The 15,427-nt window shown below is 43.5% G+C and overlaps 1 protein-coding gene across 4 annotated transcripts in view; it reads right to left on the bottom strand.

Annotated features, from left to right (window-relative positions):
• LOC140211462 (serine protease 33-like) overlaps positions 1-15,427 on the bottom strand; it is a 140,798-nt gene that overhangs the window by 35,175 nt on the left and 90,196 nt on the right. For 3 of the 4 annotated variants that reach the window (XM_072281160.1, XM_072281161.1, XM_072281164.1), the window contains one exon: positions 14,899-14,970. The exons of the other annotated variant lie outside the window; for it this stretch is intronic. In XM_072281160.1, coding sequence (XP_072137261.1) covers positions 14,899-14,970 — 72 coding nt within the window. The remainder of the gene's footprint in view (positions 1-14,898; positions 14,971-15,427) is intronic. 4 annotated transcript variants of the gene reach the window in all.

Here is a 15,427-nt window from a genome sequence, read left to right as displayed (position 1 = left end):
TAGGAGCAGGAGTAGGCCATCCAGCCCATCGAGCCTGCCCCGCCATTCAATAAGATCATGGCTGATCTGTCCGTAAACTCAGCTCCAACTACCTGCCTTTTCCCCGTAACCCTTATTTCCCTTACTATGTAAAAATCTACCTAACTGTATCTTAAATATATTTAGTGAAGAAGCCTCAACTGCTTCCCTGGGCAGAGAATTTCACAGATTCACCACTCTCTGGGAAAAACAGTTTCTCCTTACCTCCATCCTAAATCTCCTTCCCTGAATCTTGAGGCAATGTCCCCTAGTTCTAGTCTCAGCTACCAATGGAAACAACTTTCCTACTTCTATCTTATCTATCCCTTTCAAAATTTTGTATGTTTCTATAAGATCCCCTCTTGCACTTCTGAATTCCAGAGAGTATAGTCCCAGGCGACTCAATCTCTCCGCATAGGTTAACCCCTTCATCTCTGGAATCAACCTCGTGAACCTCCTCTACACTGCCTCCAAAGCCAGTATATCCTTCCTCAAGTATGGAGACCAGAACTGCACACAGTACTCCAGGTGTGGCCTCACCAGTACCCTGTATATTTGCAGCATGACCTCCCTGCTCTTGAATTCAATCCCCTTAGCAATGAAGGCCAATATTCCGTTTGCCTTCTTAATATCTTGTTGTACCTACAAGCCAACTTCTTGCGATTCATGCACAAGCATTCCCAAGTCCCTCTGCAATCTTTCACCATTTAAATAATAATCTGCTCTTCTACTATTCCTTCCAAAGTAGACGATCTTGCACTTACCAACGTTGTATTCCATCTGCCAGACCTTGGCCCACTCATTTAACCTATCTATATCCCTCTGCAGACTCTCCACATCCTCTGTACAATTTGCTTCTCCACTCAGTTTAGTGTCATCAGCAAATTTTGCTATGCTACACTCAGTCCCCTCTTCCAAATCATCAATGTAAATGGTAAACAGCTGCGGGCCCAGCACCAACTCCTGCAGCACCCCATTCACCACTGACTGCCAACCGGAGAAACAGCCATTTATACCAACTCTCTGCCTTCTATTGGTTAACCAATCCACTATCCATTACAATACACTTCCTCCAACTCCATGAGTCCGTATCTTATTTATCTGTCTCTTGTGCAGCACCTTATCGAACGCCTTCTGGAAATCCCAGTCTACAACATCCACCTGTTCCCCTCTATCCTCTGCACCCATTATGTCCTCAATGAACTCCAGTAAGTTTGTCAAAGAGGACCTGCCCTTTCTGAATCCATGCTGTATCTGTCTAATGGAACCATTCCTTTCTAAATGCTTCGCTATTTCTTCCTTAATGACAGCTTCAAGCATTTTCCCCGACTACAGATGTTAAGCTAACTGGCCTATAGTTGCCCGCCTTTTACCTACATCCTTTTAAAAAAAGTGGCGTGACATTTGCTGTCTTCCAATCCGCTGAGACCTACCCAGAGTCTAGAGAATAATGGTAAATGATTACCAAAGCATCTACTATAACCTCCGCCAATTCCTTCAGCACGCTGGGATGCATCCCATCAGGACCAGGGGACTTACCTACCTTCAGACCCTCTAGTTTGCTCATCACTATCTCTTTAGTGACAGTGATTTTATTGAGGTCATCACCTCCCATTTTGTCCATAACATCATTCTTTGGCATATTAGACATGTCCTCCACCGTGAAGACCGACATAAAATAGTCGTTCAATGTCTCAGCCATTTCCTTATCACCCAATATCAATTTCCCCTTCACGTCCGACAAGGGACCTATGTTGATTTTAGCCACCCTCTTCCACTTTATATATTTATAAAAATTTCTGCTATCTGTTTTTATATTTTGTGCTAATTTACTTTCATAATCTATCTTCCCTTTCCTTACTTTTTGTTTAGTTGTTCTTTGTTGATTTTTAAAGTTTTCCCAATCCTCCAGTCTCCCACTACTCTTTGCGACTTTGTACACATGAGCTTTTAGAAATATAGAAAACCTACAGCACATTACAGGCCCTTCGGCCCACAAAGTTGTGCCGAACATGTCCCGACCTTAGAAATTACTAGGCTTACCCATAGCTCACTATTTTTCTAAGCTCCATGTACCTATCCAAAAGTCTCTTAAAAGTCCCTATCGTATCCACCTCCACCACCATTTCCGGCAGCTCATTCCACACACTCACCATTCTCTGAGTAAAAAACTTACCCCTGACATCTCCTCTGCACCTACTCCTCAGCACCTCAAACCTGTGCCCTCTTGTGGTAACCATTTCAGCCCTGGGAAAAAGACTCTGACTATCCACATGATCAATGCCTCTCATCATCTTATACACCTCTATCAGGTCACCTCTCATCCTCCGTCACTCCAAGGAGAAAAGGCCGAGTTCACTCAACCTGTTTTCATAAGGCGTGCTCCCCAATCCAGGCAACATCATTGTAAATCTCCTCTGCACCCATTCTATGGCTTCCACATCCTTCCTGTAGTGAGGCGACCAGAACTGAGCACAGTATTCCAAGTGGGGTCTGACCAGGGTTCTATATAGCTGGAACATTACCTCTCGGCGCCTAAATTCAATTCCACAGTTGATGAAGGCCAATACACCGTATGCCTTCTTAACCACAGAGTCAACTTGCGCGGCTGTTTTGAGCGTCCTATGGACTCGGACCCCAAGATCCCTCTGATCCCCCACACAGTCAAGAGTCTTACCATTAATACTATATTCTGCCATCATATTTGACCTACCTACCAAAATGAACCACTTCCCTCTTATTTGTGTTGAACTCCATCTGCCACTTCTCAGCCCAGTTTTGCATCCTATCAATGTCCCGCTGTAACCTCTGACAGCCCTCCACGCTATCTACAGCACCTCCAACCTTTGTGTCATCAGCAAACTTACTAACCCATCCCTCCTCTTCCTCATCCAGGTCATTTATAAAAATCACAAAGATTAAGGGTCCCAGAACAGATCCCTGAGACACACCACTGGTCACTGACGTCCATGCAGAATATGACCCATCTACAGCCACACTTTGCCTTCTGTGAGCAAGCCATTTCTGGATCCACAAAGCAATGTCCCCTTGGATCCCATGCCTCCTTACTTTCTCAATAAGCCTTGCATGGGGTACCTTATCAAATGCCTTGCTGAAATCCATATACACTACATCTACTGCTCTTCCTTCATCAATCCTCAAAAAATTAAGTCAGGTTCGTAAGGCACAACCTGCCCTTGACAAAGCCATGCTGTCTATTCCTAATCATATCATACCACTCCAAATGTTCATAAATCCTGCCTCTCAGGATTTTCTCCATCAACTTACCAACCACTGAAGTAAGACTCACTGGACTATAATTTCCTGGGTTATCTCTACTCCCTTTCTTGAATAAAGGAACAACATCCACAACCCTCCAATCCTCCGGAACCTCTTCAAAGATCATCGCCAGAGGCTTAGCAATCTCCTCCCTCACTTCCCACAGTAGCCTGGGGTACATCTCATCCGGTCCCGGCGACTTATCCAACTTGATACTTTTCAAAAGCTCCAACACATCCTCTTTCTTCATATCTACATGCTCGAGCTTTTCAGTCCTCTGCAAGTCAGCACTACAATCACCAAGATCCTTTTCCATAGTGAATACTGAAGTAAAGTATTCACTAAGTACCTCTGCTACTTCCTCAGGTTCCATACATACATTCCCACTGTCACACTTGATAGGTCCTATTCTTTCCCGTCTTATCGTCTTGTTCTTCACATACTTGTAGTATGCCTTGGGGTTTTCCTTAATCCTGCCCGCCAAGGCCTTCTCATGGCCCCTTCTAGCTCTCCTAATTTCCTTTTTAAGCTTCTTCCTGTTAGCCTTATAATCTTCTAGATCTCTAACATTACCTAGCTCTCTGAACCTTTTGTAAGCTTTTCTTTTCTTCCTGACTAGAATTATTACAGCCTTTGTACACCACGGTTCCTGTACCCTACCATAACTTCCCTGTCTCATTGGAATGTAACTGTGCAGAACTCCACACAAATATCTCCTGAACATTTGCTACATTTCTTCCGTGCTTTTCTCTGAGAACATCTGTTCCCAATTTAAGTTTCCATCTTCCTGCCTGATAGCCTCATAATTCCCTTTACTCCAATTAAACGCTTTTCTAACTTGCCTGTTCCTATCTCTCTCCAATGCTGATGTGAAGGAGGTAGAATTATAATCACTGTCTCCAAAATGCTCTCCCACTGAGAGACCTGACACCTGACCAGGTTCATTTCCCAATACCAAATCAAGTACAGTCTCTCCTCTTGTAGGCTTATCTACATATTGTGTCAAGAAACCTTCCTGAACACACCTAACAAACTCCACCCCATCTAAACCACTTGCTCTAGGGAGATGCCAATTGATATTTGGGAAATTAAAATCTCCCACCACGACAACTCTGTTGTTATTACACCTTTCCAGGATCTGTTTCCCTATCTGCTCCTCGATATCTTTATTGCTATTGGGTGGCCTATAAAAAACACCCAGTAAAGTTATTGACCCCTTCCTGTTCCTAACCTCCACCCACAGAGACTCCGTAGACAATCCCTCCATGACGTCCACCTTTTCTGCAGCCGTGACACTATCTCTGATCAACAGTGCCATGCCCCACCTCTTTTGCCTCCCTCCCTGTCCATTCTGAAACATCTAAAACCCGGCACTTGAAGTAGCCATTTCTGTCCCTTGGCCAACCAAGTCTCTGTAATGGCCACCACATCATAGCTCCAAGTACCGATCCACGCTCTAAGCTCATCTGCTTTGTTCACAATACTCCTTGCATTAAAATAGACACATCTCAAACTGTCCGTCTGAGCGTGTCCCTTCTCTATCACCTGCCTATCCTCCCTCACACGCTGTCTCCAAGCTTCTTCTATTTGTGAACCAACCGCTTCTTCCCCAGTCTCTTCAGTTCAGTTCCCATCCCCCAACAATTCTAGTTTAAACTCTCCCCAATAGCCTTAGCAAACCTCCCTACCAGGATATTGGTCCCCCTGGGATTCAAGTGCAACCCGTCCTTTTTGTACAGGTCACACCCGCCCCAAAAGGGGTCCCAATGATCCAGAAATCTGAATCCCTGCCTCCTGCTCCAATCCCTCAGCCATGCATTTATCCTCCACCTCATTCTATTCCTATACTCACTGTCATGTGGCACAGGCAGTAATCCCGAGATTATTACTTTTGAGGTCTTGTTTCTCAACTTCCTTCCTAACTCCCTGTAGTCTCTTTTCAGGACCTCTTCCCTTTTCCTACCTATGTCATTGATACCAATATGTACCATGACCTCCGGCTGTTCTCCCTCCCACTGCAGGATATCTTGAACGCGATCTGAAACATCCCAGACCCTGGCATCTGGGAGGCAAACTGCCATCCGAGTTTTTTTCCTGCGTCCACAGAATCGCCTGTCTGACCCCCTAACTATCGAGTCCCTTCTCACTACTGCCTTCCTCTTCCTTTCCCTACCCTTCTGTGCCACAGGGCCAGACTCTGTGCCAGAGGCTCGGCTCACTGTCCCTTCTCCCAGGTAGCTGTCCCCCCCAGCAGTACTCAAACAGGAGTACTTATTGTCAAGGGGTACAGCCACAGGGGGTACTCTGTAGTACCTGACTCTTCCCCTTCCCCCTCCTGACTGTTAACCACTTGTCTGTCTCCCGTGGCCCCGGTGTGACCAGCTGCCTATAACTCCTCTCTATCACCTCCTCGCTCTCCCTGACCAGACAAAGGTCATTGAGCTGCATCTCCAGTTCCCTAACTCGGTCCCTTAAGAGCTGAAGCTCGACTCACCAGGTGCAGATATGGCCATCTGGGAGGCTGGGAGACTCCAGGACCTCCCACATCTGACACCGAGTACAGGACACCAGCCTCATACACATACTGCTTCCTTTCCAGAATTAACACAGGTAAACCTACCTCGCCTCATTCCCGCCTAAACTCAACCACTCTGCTACCCTCTCACTCCGCTGCCCGCTGGATATGGCGGTCTTCTTTTTAACCTTTTCCTGGTCTATTGGCTGACGTCACGCGCCTGCGCAGTCTTGCCTCTCTTTTACCCCAAGTAGTAAAACTGCCTTCACTCCAGAAACCCTTAGCCGTTCCTCTCACAGCCGCCTTGCTCCAAATCCCAGTCATCTCCATCTTGCAACCAGGTTTCTGTAATGGCCACTAAATCATATGCCTTGGTACTGATCTGTGCCACCAGTTCACTAACCTTGTTTCTAATACTATGGGCATTTAGATGAAATGCCCTTACACTCATTGTCCTTTTAGAATCTAGTGACCTATGCAATTTTTGCTTTTTACTTTTGCACTCTACTCTTACTTTTTTCTTCACTAACTCTAGCTTTGGTCTCTGCATTACTTCCCTCTTCTTTTCTGTGTGGGCTCCCATCCCCCTGTCATATTAGTTCTTGAACAAAAGAGGACAGCTACCCTCATTTAAGCAGCGATCCCCAACCACCGGGCCGCGGACTGGTGCTGGGCCGCAAGGCATGTGCTACCGGGCCGCGAGGAAACGATATGAGCCAGCTGCACCTTTCCTCATTCCCTGTCACGCACTGTTGAACTTGAACATAGGGTTTCCAACTGTCCCGTATTTGCCGGGACATCCTGTATTTCCCCCGCTAAGGTAGAGCGTTCCTATGAAACCATTCATGCCGAAATGGCGTAAAGTGAATAAGCAATTACCATTAATTTATATGGGAAACATTTTTGAGCAATCCCAGGCCCAAAAAATAACCTACCAAATCATACCAAATAACACATAAAACCTAAAAAAACTCTAACATATAGTAAAAGCATTAATGATATGATAAATACACAGCCTATATAAAGTAGAAATAATGTATGTACAGTGTAGTCGGGAAGATTAAGCCAAAACCGATTTGTGGGAAAAAAATCGGCGCACGCGCACACAGGTGCCCAAAGGCTTCATGGTCATGGTAGTCTTTCTCGGGGTAAACACGTGTCACATCAACACACACAAAAATGCTGGTGAACGCAGCAGGCCAGGCAGCATCTATAGGAAGAGGTACAGTCGACGTTTCGGGCCAGGACCCTTCATCAGGATTTGACTGCTATTTTTGTCCCTTATTTGGGAGTGAGAAAGTTGGCAACCCTAACTGTAAAAGACATGTTGAGGTGAGTTTAACCCTACTTGAACACCCACCCCGGTCGGCTGGTCGGCAAGAATGTTGTCAATATTAAACCGGTCCGTGGTGCAAAAAAGGTTGGGGACCCCTGCATTTAAGGACTCTGTTATATTGTTATTTCATGCTCATTATTTATTTCTGCATTGGCTCAGTTTGTTTACAGTTTATGGTTCCTGATGTTGACAGGTTACAGTCACTGTTCGATAAATTTGTTGTGTATGCCCACAGAAAAAGAATCTCAGGGTTCTATGTGGTGACATGTTGTACTCTGATAATAAATTTTACTTTGAAATTTGAATATTAGTCATTGGTGTAGTGCAAGAGAAAAGCAACGTAATGCTGAGACTTTATGAGGCATCGGTGAGACTGCACTTGGAGTATTGTTTGCAGTTTTGCGCCGCTTATCGGAGAAAAGGTGTGCTGTGATCAGCGAGGGTTCACAGAAGTGATCCATGGAATGAAAGGGTTAGTGTATGAGGAGCATTTGATGGCTCTGGGCCTGTTTTTGGTGGAGGTCAGAAGAATAAGGGGGTGGGGTGTCTAGTTGAAACCTATTGAATATTGAAAGACCTAGATAGAATGGGTGTGGAGAAGATATTTCCTATAGTGGGTGTGTTTAGGACCAGCGGGCCTCAGAATTGACAGACGCCCATTTAGAATAGAGGTGTGGAGGAATTTCTTTAGCCAGAGACCACAAGACTATAAGACGTTGGAGCAGAATTAGGCCATTCAGCCCATTGAATCTGCTCCACCATTCCATCATGGCTGATTATTATATCTCTCAACCCCATTCTCTTGCCTGATCAAGAACCTATCAACCTCTGCCTGAACTGACCTGCACAGCTATCTGTGGCAATGAATTCTACAGATTCACCACCCTTTGGTGAAAGAAAATTTCCCTCATCCTTATTCTAAATGGTCATCTTTCAGTTCTGAGGCTGCCACCTCTGGTCCTAAACTCCCCCACTCTTTGCCTCAACTAGGTCAGCCAATCTTCTGTCTAGGCTAGCCCCTTTCCTTTTGTACCATGGGATCTTATCTTGTTAAGCAGTCTCACGTGCAGCATCTTGTTGAAGACCTTCTGAAAATCCAAATTATCAACATCCACTGACCTTCATTTGTCTATCATGCCTGTTATTTCCTCTAAGAATTCCAACAGATTTTCCCTTGAGGAAACCATGCTGACTTTGACCCATTTTATTATGTGCCTCCAAGTACCCCAAAGTCTCACCCTTAATAATTGTCTTCAACATAATTCAACCACAGAAAGCAGGTCAACTGACCTAAAATTTCCCTTCTTCTGCCTTCTTCTCTTCTTAAAGAGTGGTGTGACTTCTGCAATTTTCCAGTCCTCTGAAACCATTCCAGAATCTAGAGATTCTTGACGATCATTACGAATGCCTCCATAATCTCTTCAGCTACCTCCTTCAGAACTCTATCTATTCCAGGTGACTTATCTACCTTCATTTCTTTCAGCTTCCCAAGTACCTTCTCCTTCGTAATAGCAACGACAGTCACTTCTGAACCCCTGACATTCTCAAATTTCTGCCATTCTCTAGTGTCTTCCACTGTGAAGACTGATGCAAAATATTTATTAAGTTCATCCACCATTTTTTGACCCCCATTACTACCTCTCCTGCGTCATTTTCCAGCAATCTGATATCCGGTCTCATCTCATTTAGTTGTCTTCTGTTGTCCATGAAGTTTCTTTGTCATCCAGGTCATTGTATCTCAAGCAGAAGTAAATCAAGGCAACTGGACCTATCTCAGCTCTACCTATTTCAAATACAAAGATGTCCTCTACAGGCAGAAACATGGGTGAGCCGTAGGTTCACTGGTGTCCCGTATTGTAGCCAATTTATACATGGAAGAAGTACAAAGGACAGCCTTGAACACCTTCCATGGAACTTCACCCAATCATTAGTTCAGGTATGTGGATCACACCTCGGTCAAGATCAAAAGCCATGAGATGCAAGCCTTCACAAAATACATCAAGTCAGTGAATAATAACATCAAATTTACACGAGAAGATGCTGCGGACAATAGATTGGCCTTCTTAGACTATGCAGTTCTTATCAAAGAAAATGGATGTCTAAATATTGACGTTTACAGGAAACCAACCCAAAACAGATCAGTACCTACAGTTTGACTCTCATCACCTATTAGAACATAAGTTGAGGGTTATCAGAACACTACATCACCACACTGAGAATGTGCCTACAGGCATTACAGCTAAAGACAAGGAGTGCAAGTATTTGAGAGAGGCCTTGAAAGCTTGTGGCTACCCACACTTGGCCTTCAAGACAGCAACAAAAACCAGCAGGAACATCAGCCCATCAGACAGACGTAGTGGACAAAGCAGACGGAAAACATAATCATCCCGTATGTAGCTGGAGCTTCAGAGAAACTCAGAGTATTTTCAACAAATACCAAATCCCTGTGTTTACCTACAAACACACTCAGACAGAAACTCATCCACCCCAAGGATCCTACACCCAAACATAAATAGAGCAATATTGTAAATGCTATCCAATGCAATGAGAACCGCGCAGATCTGTACATGGGCGAGACAAAACAACCTCTTCATAAATGGATGGCCCAACATAGGAGGACTAACACTCCAGGTCAAGACATGGCTGTATATTTATACCTAAAGGAGAAGGGACATTCTTTGATGATAACAAAGAATGATTTGGACAGGGAGGACTGGTTGTTTGAAAGAGAGGTTAAAGAATCCACCTTTGTCAAATTGGAAAACCCGTCCCTGAACAAAGAGGGTGGGGTATGACACCAGTGCAGGTATTCACAATGCAGTCCTTACACCTCTACACGGGCGTCTCCACAACAGTTCACACCTCCATTCATGCAAAGATAAGACTAATGACTCTCTCATTACCTCTACAATGTTTAATGACCCTCATGTGATTGCTATACCTTTAAACAACTCGTAGAGTTTATAAACCAGAGAACTACCCACCATAGATTAGAACTGAAGAAACCTTTCAGATGAGTAGCAAAATGTCTTCTAGACGACACAAGTCCAGTTGCTTTTGATGCAACACACATCAAAGTAGCTGGTGAATGCAGCAGGCCAGGCAGCATCTCTAGGAAGAGGTACAGTCAACGTTTCAGGCTGTACCTCTTCCTAGAGATGCTGCCTGGCCTGCTGCGTTCACCAGCTACTTTGATGTGTGTTGCTTGAATTTCCAGCATCTGCAGAATTCCTGTTGTTTGCAGTTGCTTTTGATATTGTCTTCTGATGGTTTTTAAAAGCTTCCCAAACCTCAACCTTCCCACTAATTTTTGCAATATTATATGCCCTCTCTTTTGCTTTTATGCAGAAGGTGGTGAAACTGTGGAATTCATTGGCACAGGTGGGTGTGGGGGCCACGTCACTGAGTATATTTAAAGTGGATCTTGATAGTTTCTTGAAATTCAGGATGTCACATGTTATGGGGAGAAGGCAGGAGAATGGAATTAAGAGTGAAAATGTATCAGCCACAATGGAAGGCAGAGCAGACCCAATAGGCCATTTGGCCTCAGTCTACTGTCTTATGGTCTCATGGTTGCTGGGTGGTGAGGCTTGTTGGGCTGGAAGGGCCTGTTCCTCACTGTATCTCTAAATAAATACAATATATAATGTAGCTAATGGAACTGTCCAGAAATATTGAACATTGCAGAAGGAGAGAAACATTGCTGTAATGCTGGAAGAGTCATTTTGAAGAGTGGGCATCACCCTGGGGAACAGTAATAAAAACTGAATGATCTCTTGTATCAATGAATCACGTAGAACACAGTTTGATTTCCACACCAAAGTATAGTGAAAGATCATCTTTCTAGTGTTGTGTCACGAAGTCTTATTCAATTGAACTGCAAATTTAGGATTAATAACAAAGTTGATTTTTCAGCCTTTCTTTCCTGGAAAATCAAGAACTGAGCCTTGGCTCAATTTTGTCTCTACAAGATGGTTCTGGTAACCAACAGCAATATCTTGTAGGCAGCTCACAAAACTACCAGATGCTTCTTCTGAATTGGGTTTGCTGCAATCCACAACATGTAATTTCCCTTTAAGGGATGTACTTTTGAACAGAGTAAACAAACTGACACTTTTGTGATCTCCTGGCGAATTCGGCAAACTAGACTCTCAAGAGTGCCGATGCAGCCATTGCTAAGGGCGGGTGCTGGGTCAAGGCCTGATATTGGAAGATGAACTCGTGCTCAGCTCCATCAATCCATGTTGATTAAAACGTCAAGCAAGATTAAAGTTGTCAAGGCTGAGAGCAGGAAACAAATAGGTGTTCAGCACCATCTTCCTAGGTCTCTCTCTCTTGTACTACCAGTTGTGTAAAGATCATGCCGGGAGTATTCTCCTGATCTGGCAACATTTAGAACTTGAGCACAAGCTGTTCAATAGCACTCCCGTGGTAGCACTGAGAGAATTTGGAGATGGCAAGAATCCAGTGATCATACTGAGAGATATTTTCAATGCAAGGAGTATTTTAGGTAAGGCAGATGAGTTTAGGGAGTGGATTGGCACGTGGGATTACGACGTTATTGCTATTAGTGAGACTTGGTTGCTGAGGGGCAGGACTGGCAGCTTAATGTTCTGGGATTCTGTTGTTTCAGACGTGACAGAAGGGGAGGGATGAGAGGGGGAGAAGTGGCATTACTAGTCGGAGAATATCACAGCTGTGTGTAGACAGGACAGCCCGGAGGGCTTGTCTACAGAGGCCATATGGGTGCAGCTGAGGAACGGGAAAGGTGTGACCACACTAATAGGGTTGTATTATAGATCGCCCAGTAGTCAAAGAGAATTGGAGGAACAAATCTGTAGAGAGACAGCAGACCGATGTAAGAAACAGGGAGTTGTAATATTAGGGGATTTTAACTTTCCACATATTGACTGGGACTCCCACACTGTGAAAGAGCTAGATGGCTTGGAGTTTGTCAAATATGTTCAGGAAAGTTTTCTAAATCAATATATACAGGTACCTACGAGAGAGGATGCAATACTTGATCTCCTATTAGGGAACCAGACAGGTCAGGTGACAGAAGTATGTGAAGGCGAACATTTTGGGTCCAGTGACCATAATGTCATTAGTTTCAAGTTAATTATGGATAAGGATAGGTCTGGTCCTCGAGTTGAGGTTCTAAATTGGAGAAGGGCCAATTTTGTGGAAATGAAAAGGATCTGGGAAGAGTGGATTGGGATAAGTTGTTTTCTGGCAAGGATGTGTTCAGTAAGTGGAAGGCCTTCAAATGCGAAATTTTGGGAGTGCAGAGTTTGCATGTTCCTGCCAGGATTAAAGGCAAAGTTAACAGGCATAGGAACCTTGGTTTTCAAGGGATATTGGTGAACTGGTTAAGAAAAAGAGAGAGGTGTATAGTAGGTATAGGCAACAAGGAACAAATGAGGTACTTGAAGAGTATAGAAAATGTAAGAAAATACTAAAGAAGGAGATCAGGAAGGCAAAAAGAAGACATGAGGTTGCTTTGGCAGATAATGTGAAGGTAAACCTGAAAGGTTTCTACAAGTATATTAAGAGTAAAAGGATAGTAAGGGACAAAATTAGTCCCCTAGAAGATCAAAGTGGTCGTCTATGTGTGGAGCCTCACGAGATGGGGGAGATCTTAAACAGTTTTTTTGCATCAGTATTTTCTCAGGGAACTGGCATAGCATATATGGAAGGAAGGGAAGCAAACAGTAGTGTCATGGAACATATAGAGATTAAAGAGGTGGAAGTGCTTGTTGCCTTACAGCAAATAAAGGTAGATAAATCCCCTGGGCCTGACATGGTATTTCCTTGGACCTTGAGAGAGACTAGTGTAGAAATTGAAGGGGCCCTGGCAGAAATATTTAAAATATCCTTAGCCATGGGTAGCTCCTGTTGTTCTGTTGTTTAAAAAAGGCTCCAAAAGTAAACCAGGTTATTACAGGCTGGTGAGCCTGACATCAGTAATAAGTAGATTATTGGAAGGTGTTCTGAGAGATCAGATATACAAGTATTTGGACAGCCAAGGGCTGATTAAGGATCGTCAGCATGGCTTTGTGGGTGGTAGATCGTGTTTAACGAATCTTGTGGAGTTTTTCGAGGAGGTTACCAAGAAAGTAGATGAAGGAAAGGCTGTGGTTGTTGTCTACATGGACTTTAGTAAGGTCTTTGACAAGGTCCCACATGGAAGGTTAGTTCAGAAGGTTCATACACTAGGTATCCATGGAGAGGTTGTAAACTGGATTCAAAATTGGCTGTGTGGGAGAAGACAGAGAGTGGTAGTGGATGATTGCTTCTCAGACTGGAGGCCTGTGACTAGTGGTGTGCCTCAGGGATCTGTGCTGGGACCATTGTTGTTTGTTGTCTAAATCAATGATCTAGATGATAATGTGGTAAATTGGATCAGCAAGTTTGCTGATGACACTAAGATTGGAGGCGTTGTGGACAGCGAGGAAGGCTTTCAAAGCTTGCAGAAGGCTCTGGACCAACTGGAAAAATGGGCCAGAAAATGGCAGATGGAATTTAATGCAGAGAAGTGTGAGGTGTTGCATTTTGGAAAGACAAATCAAGGTAGGACATACACAGTAAATGATAGGGCACCGAGGAGTGCAGAGGAACAAAGGGATCTGGGAGTTCAGATATATAATTCCCTGAAAGTGGCGTCACAGGTAGACAGGGTTGTAAAGAAGGCTTTTGGCATCCTGGCATTCATAAATCCAAGTACTGAGTATAGGAGTTGGTATGTTATGGTGAGGTTGTACAAGACATTGGCGAGGCCAAATTTGGAGTATTGTGTGCAGTTCTGGTCACCCATTGGAAGGATATCAGTAAGATTGAAAGAGTGCAGAGAAGATTTACTAGGATGTTGCTGGGTCTTCAGGACTTGAGTTACAGGAAAAGATTGAACAGGTTAGGACTTTATTCCTTGGAGCGTAGAAGAATGAGGGGGTACCTGATAGAGGTTGACAAAATTATGAGGCGTATGGACATAGTAAATGGGAATAGGCTCTTTCCACTTAGATTTGGGGGGATAAATACGAGAGGACATGGCTTTAGGGTGAAAGGGGAAAGGTTTAGGGGGAACATTGGGGGAACTTCACTCAGAGAGTGGTGGGAGTGTGGAACAAGCTGCCATCTGACATGGTAAATACAGGATCACTCTTAAGTTTCAAGAATAAATTGGATAGATACATGGATGGGAGAGGTCTGGAGTGTTATGGACTGGATGCAGGTCAATGGGACTAGCAGAATAAAGTTTCCGCACAGACTAGAAGGGCCGAATGGCCTGTTTTCTGTGCTGTAGTGTTTTATGGTTCTATGGTTGGAGATGGCAAAAAACCAGTAGTAGTACTGAGAGATATTGGAGATGTCAGGAATCCCTATTAGGTTTTGCAGGCTGTGTAAATGTCCCTATTCCACTGTTCGGAAGAAAAAGAGAAATATTTTTCCAGTTCTTCCTCCTGAGAATATATCTCAATCAATGTTAATAAAAACTGTTTATAAATCTCTTGTTGCAATATGTGTAAGTTTCTGTCTGTAAACTGAATTACTTTTTTGTGTTAAAACATTAATTACACTTCTCAACATACTTCAAAGCTCCTTCTGCATTTTAAAAGCTAGTCTGCTGAAATAAAAAAATACAGTTATGGTAACTTATTTTATTTTGAAGCATTCTGGTGTGTAAGTTCTATTTATTTAACAAAAGCTAGACTTGTGGGTGGAAATATTGTAGGTAAAATTTCAATCTTACTTAGTGATTCCTTCTCCGATGTAACCGTGGTAGGTATCTCCATGGTAGTTGTAGCATTTGAGTTCGGCATAGCTGATATATTTGTGGAAAATGCAAAAAAAAACATATTAGAAGGATGGGAAATTACCTGAAGCTTCCACCACCCTTTGGAAATCTATTCAGTTAGATACACGTCTGGAGATGGCAGAAATCCAGTAGTAATACTGAGAGATGTTTGAGATGGCAGGAATCCCTGTCAGGTTTTGCAGGCTCTGTAAATGTCCCTATTCCACTGTTCGGAATAAAAGGAGGAAAACTTTTCCAGTTGTTCTTCTTGCTAATTACCTCTCAATCAATGTCATTAAAATATTAATATCGTGTTGCAATTTGTGGGAATTTGCTGGGTGCAAACTGAATGACTTTTATCAGTGTTAGAACAATTATTACAATTATCAAAGTACTTTGAAGCTCCTTTTACTCTCTGAAAGCTAGTCTGTTGAAATAAGAATCATAGTCATGGGAACTTATTTTATTTTGAGGCGTTCTGCTG

The sequence above is a fragment of the Mobula birostris genome, chromosome 17, assembly GCF_030028105.1.
Source record: "Mobula birostris isolate sMobBir1 chromosome 17, sMobBir1.hap1, whole genome shotgun sequence".
Lineage (NCBI taxonomy): Eukaryota > Metazoa > Chordata > Chondrichthyes > Myliobatiformes > Myliobatidae > Mobula > Mobula birostris.
This window is presented reverse-complemented; position numbering and strand designations above follow the sequence as displayed.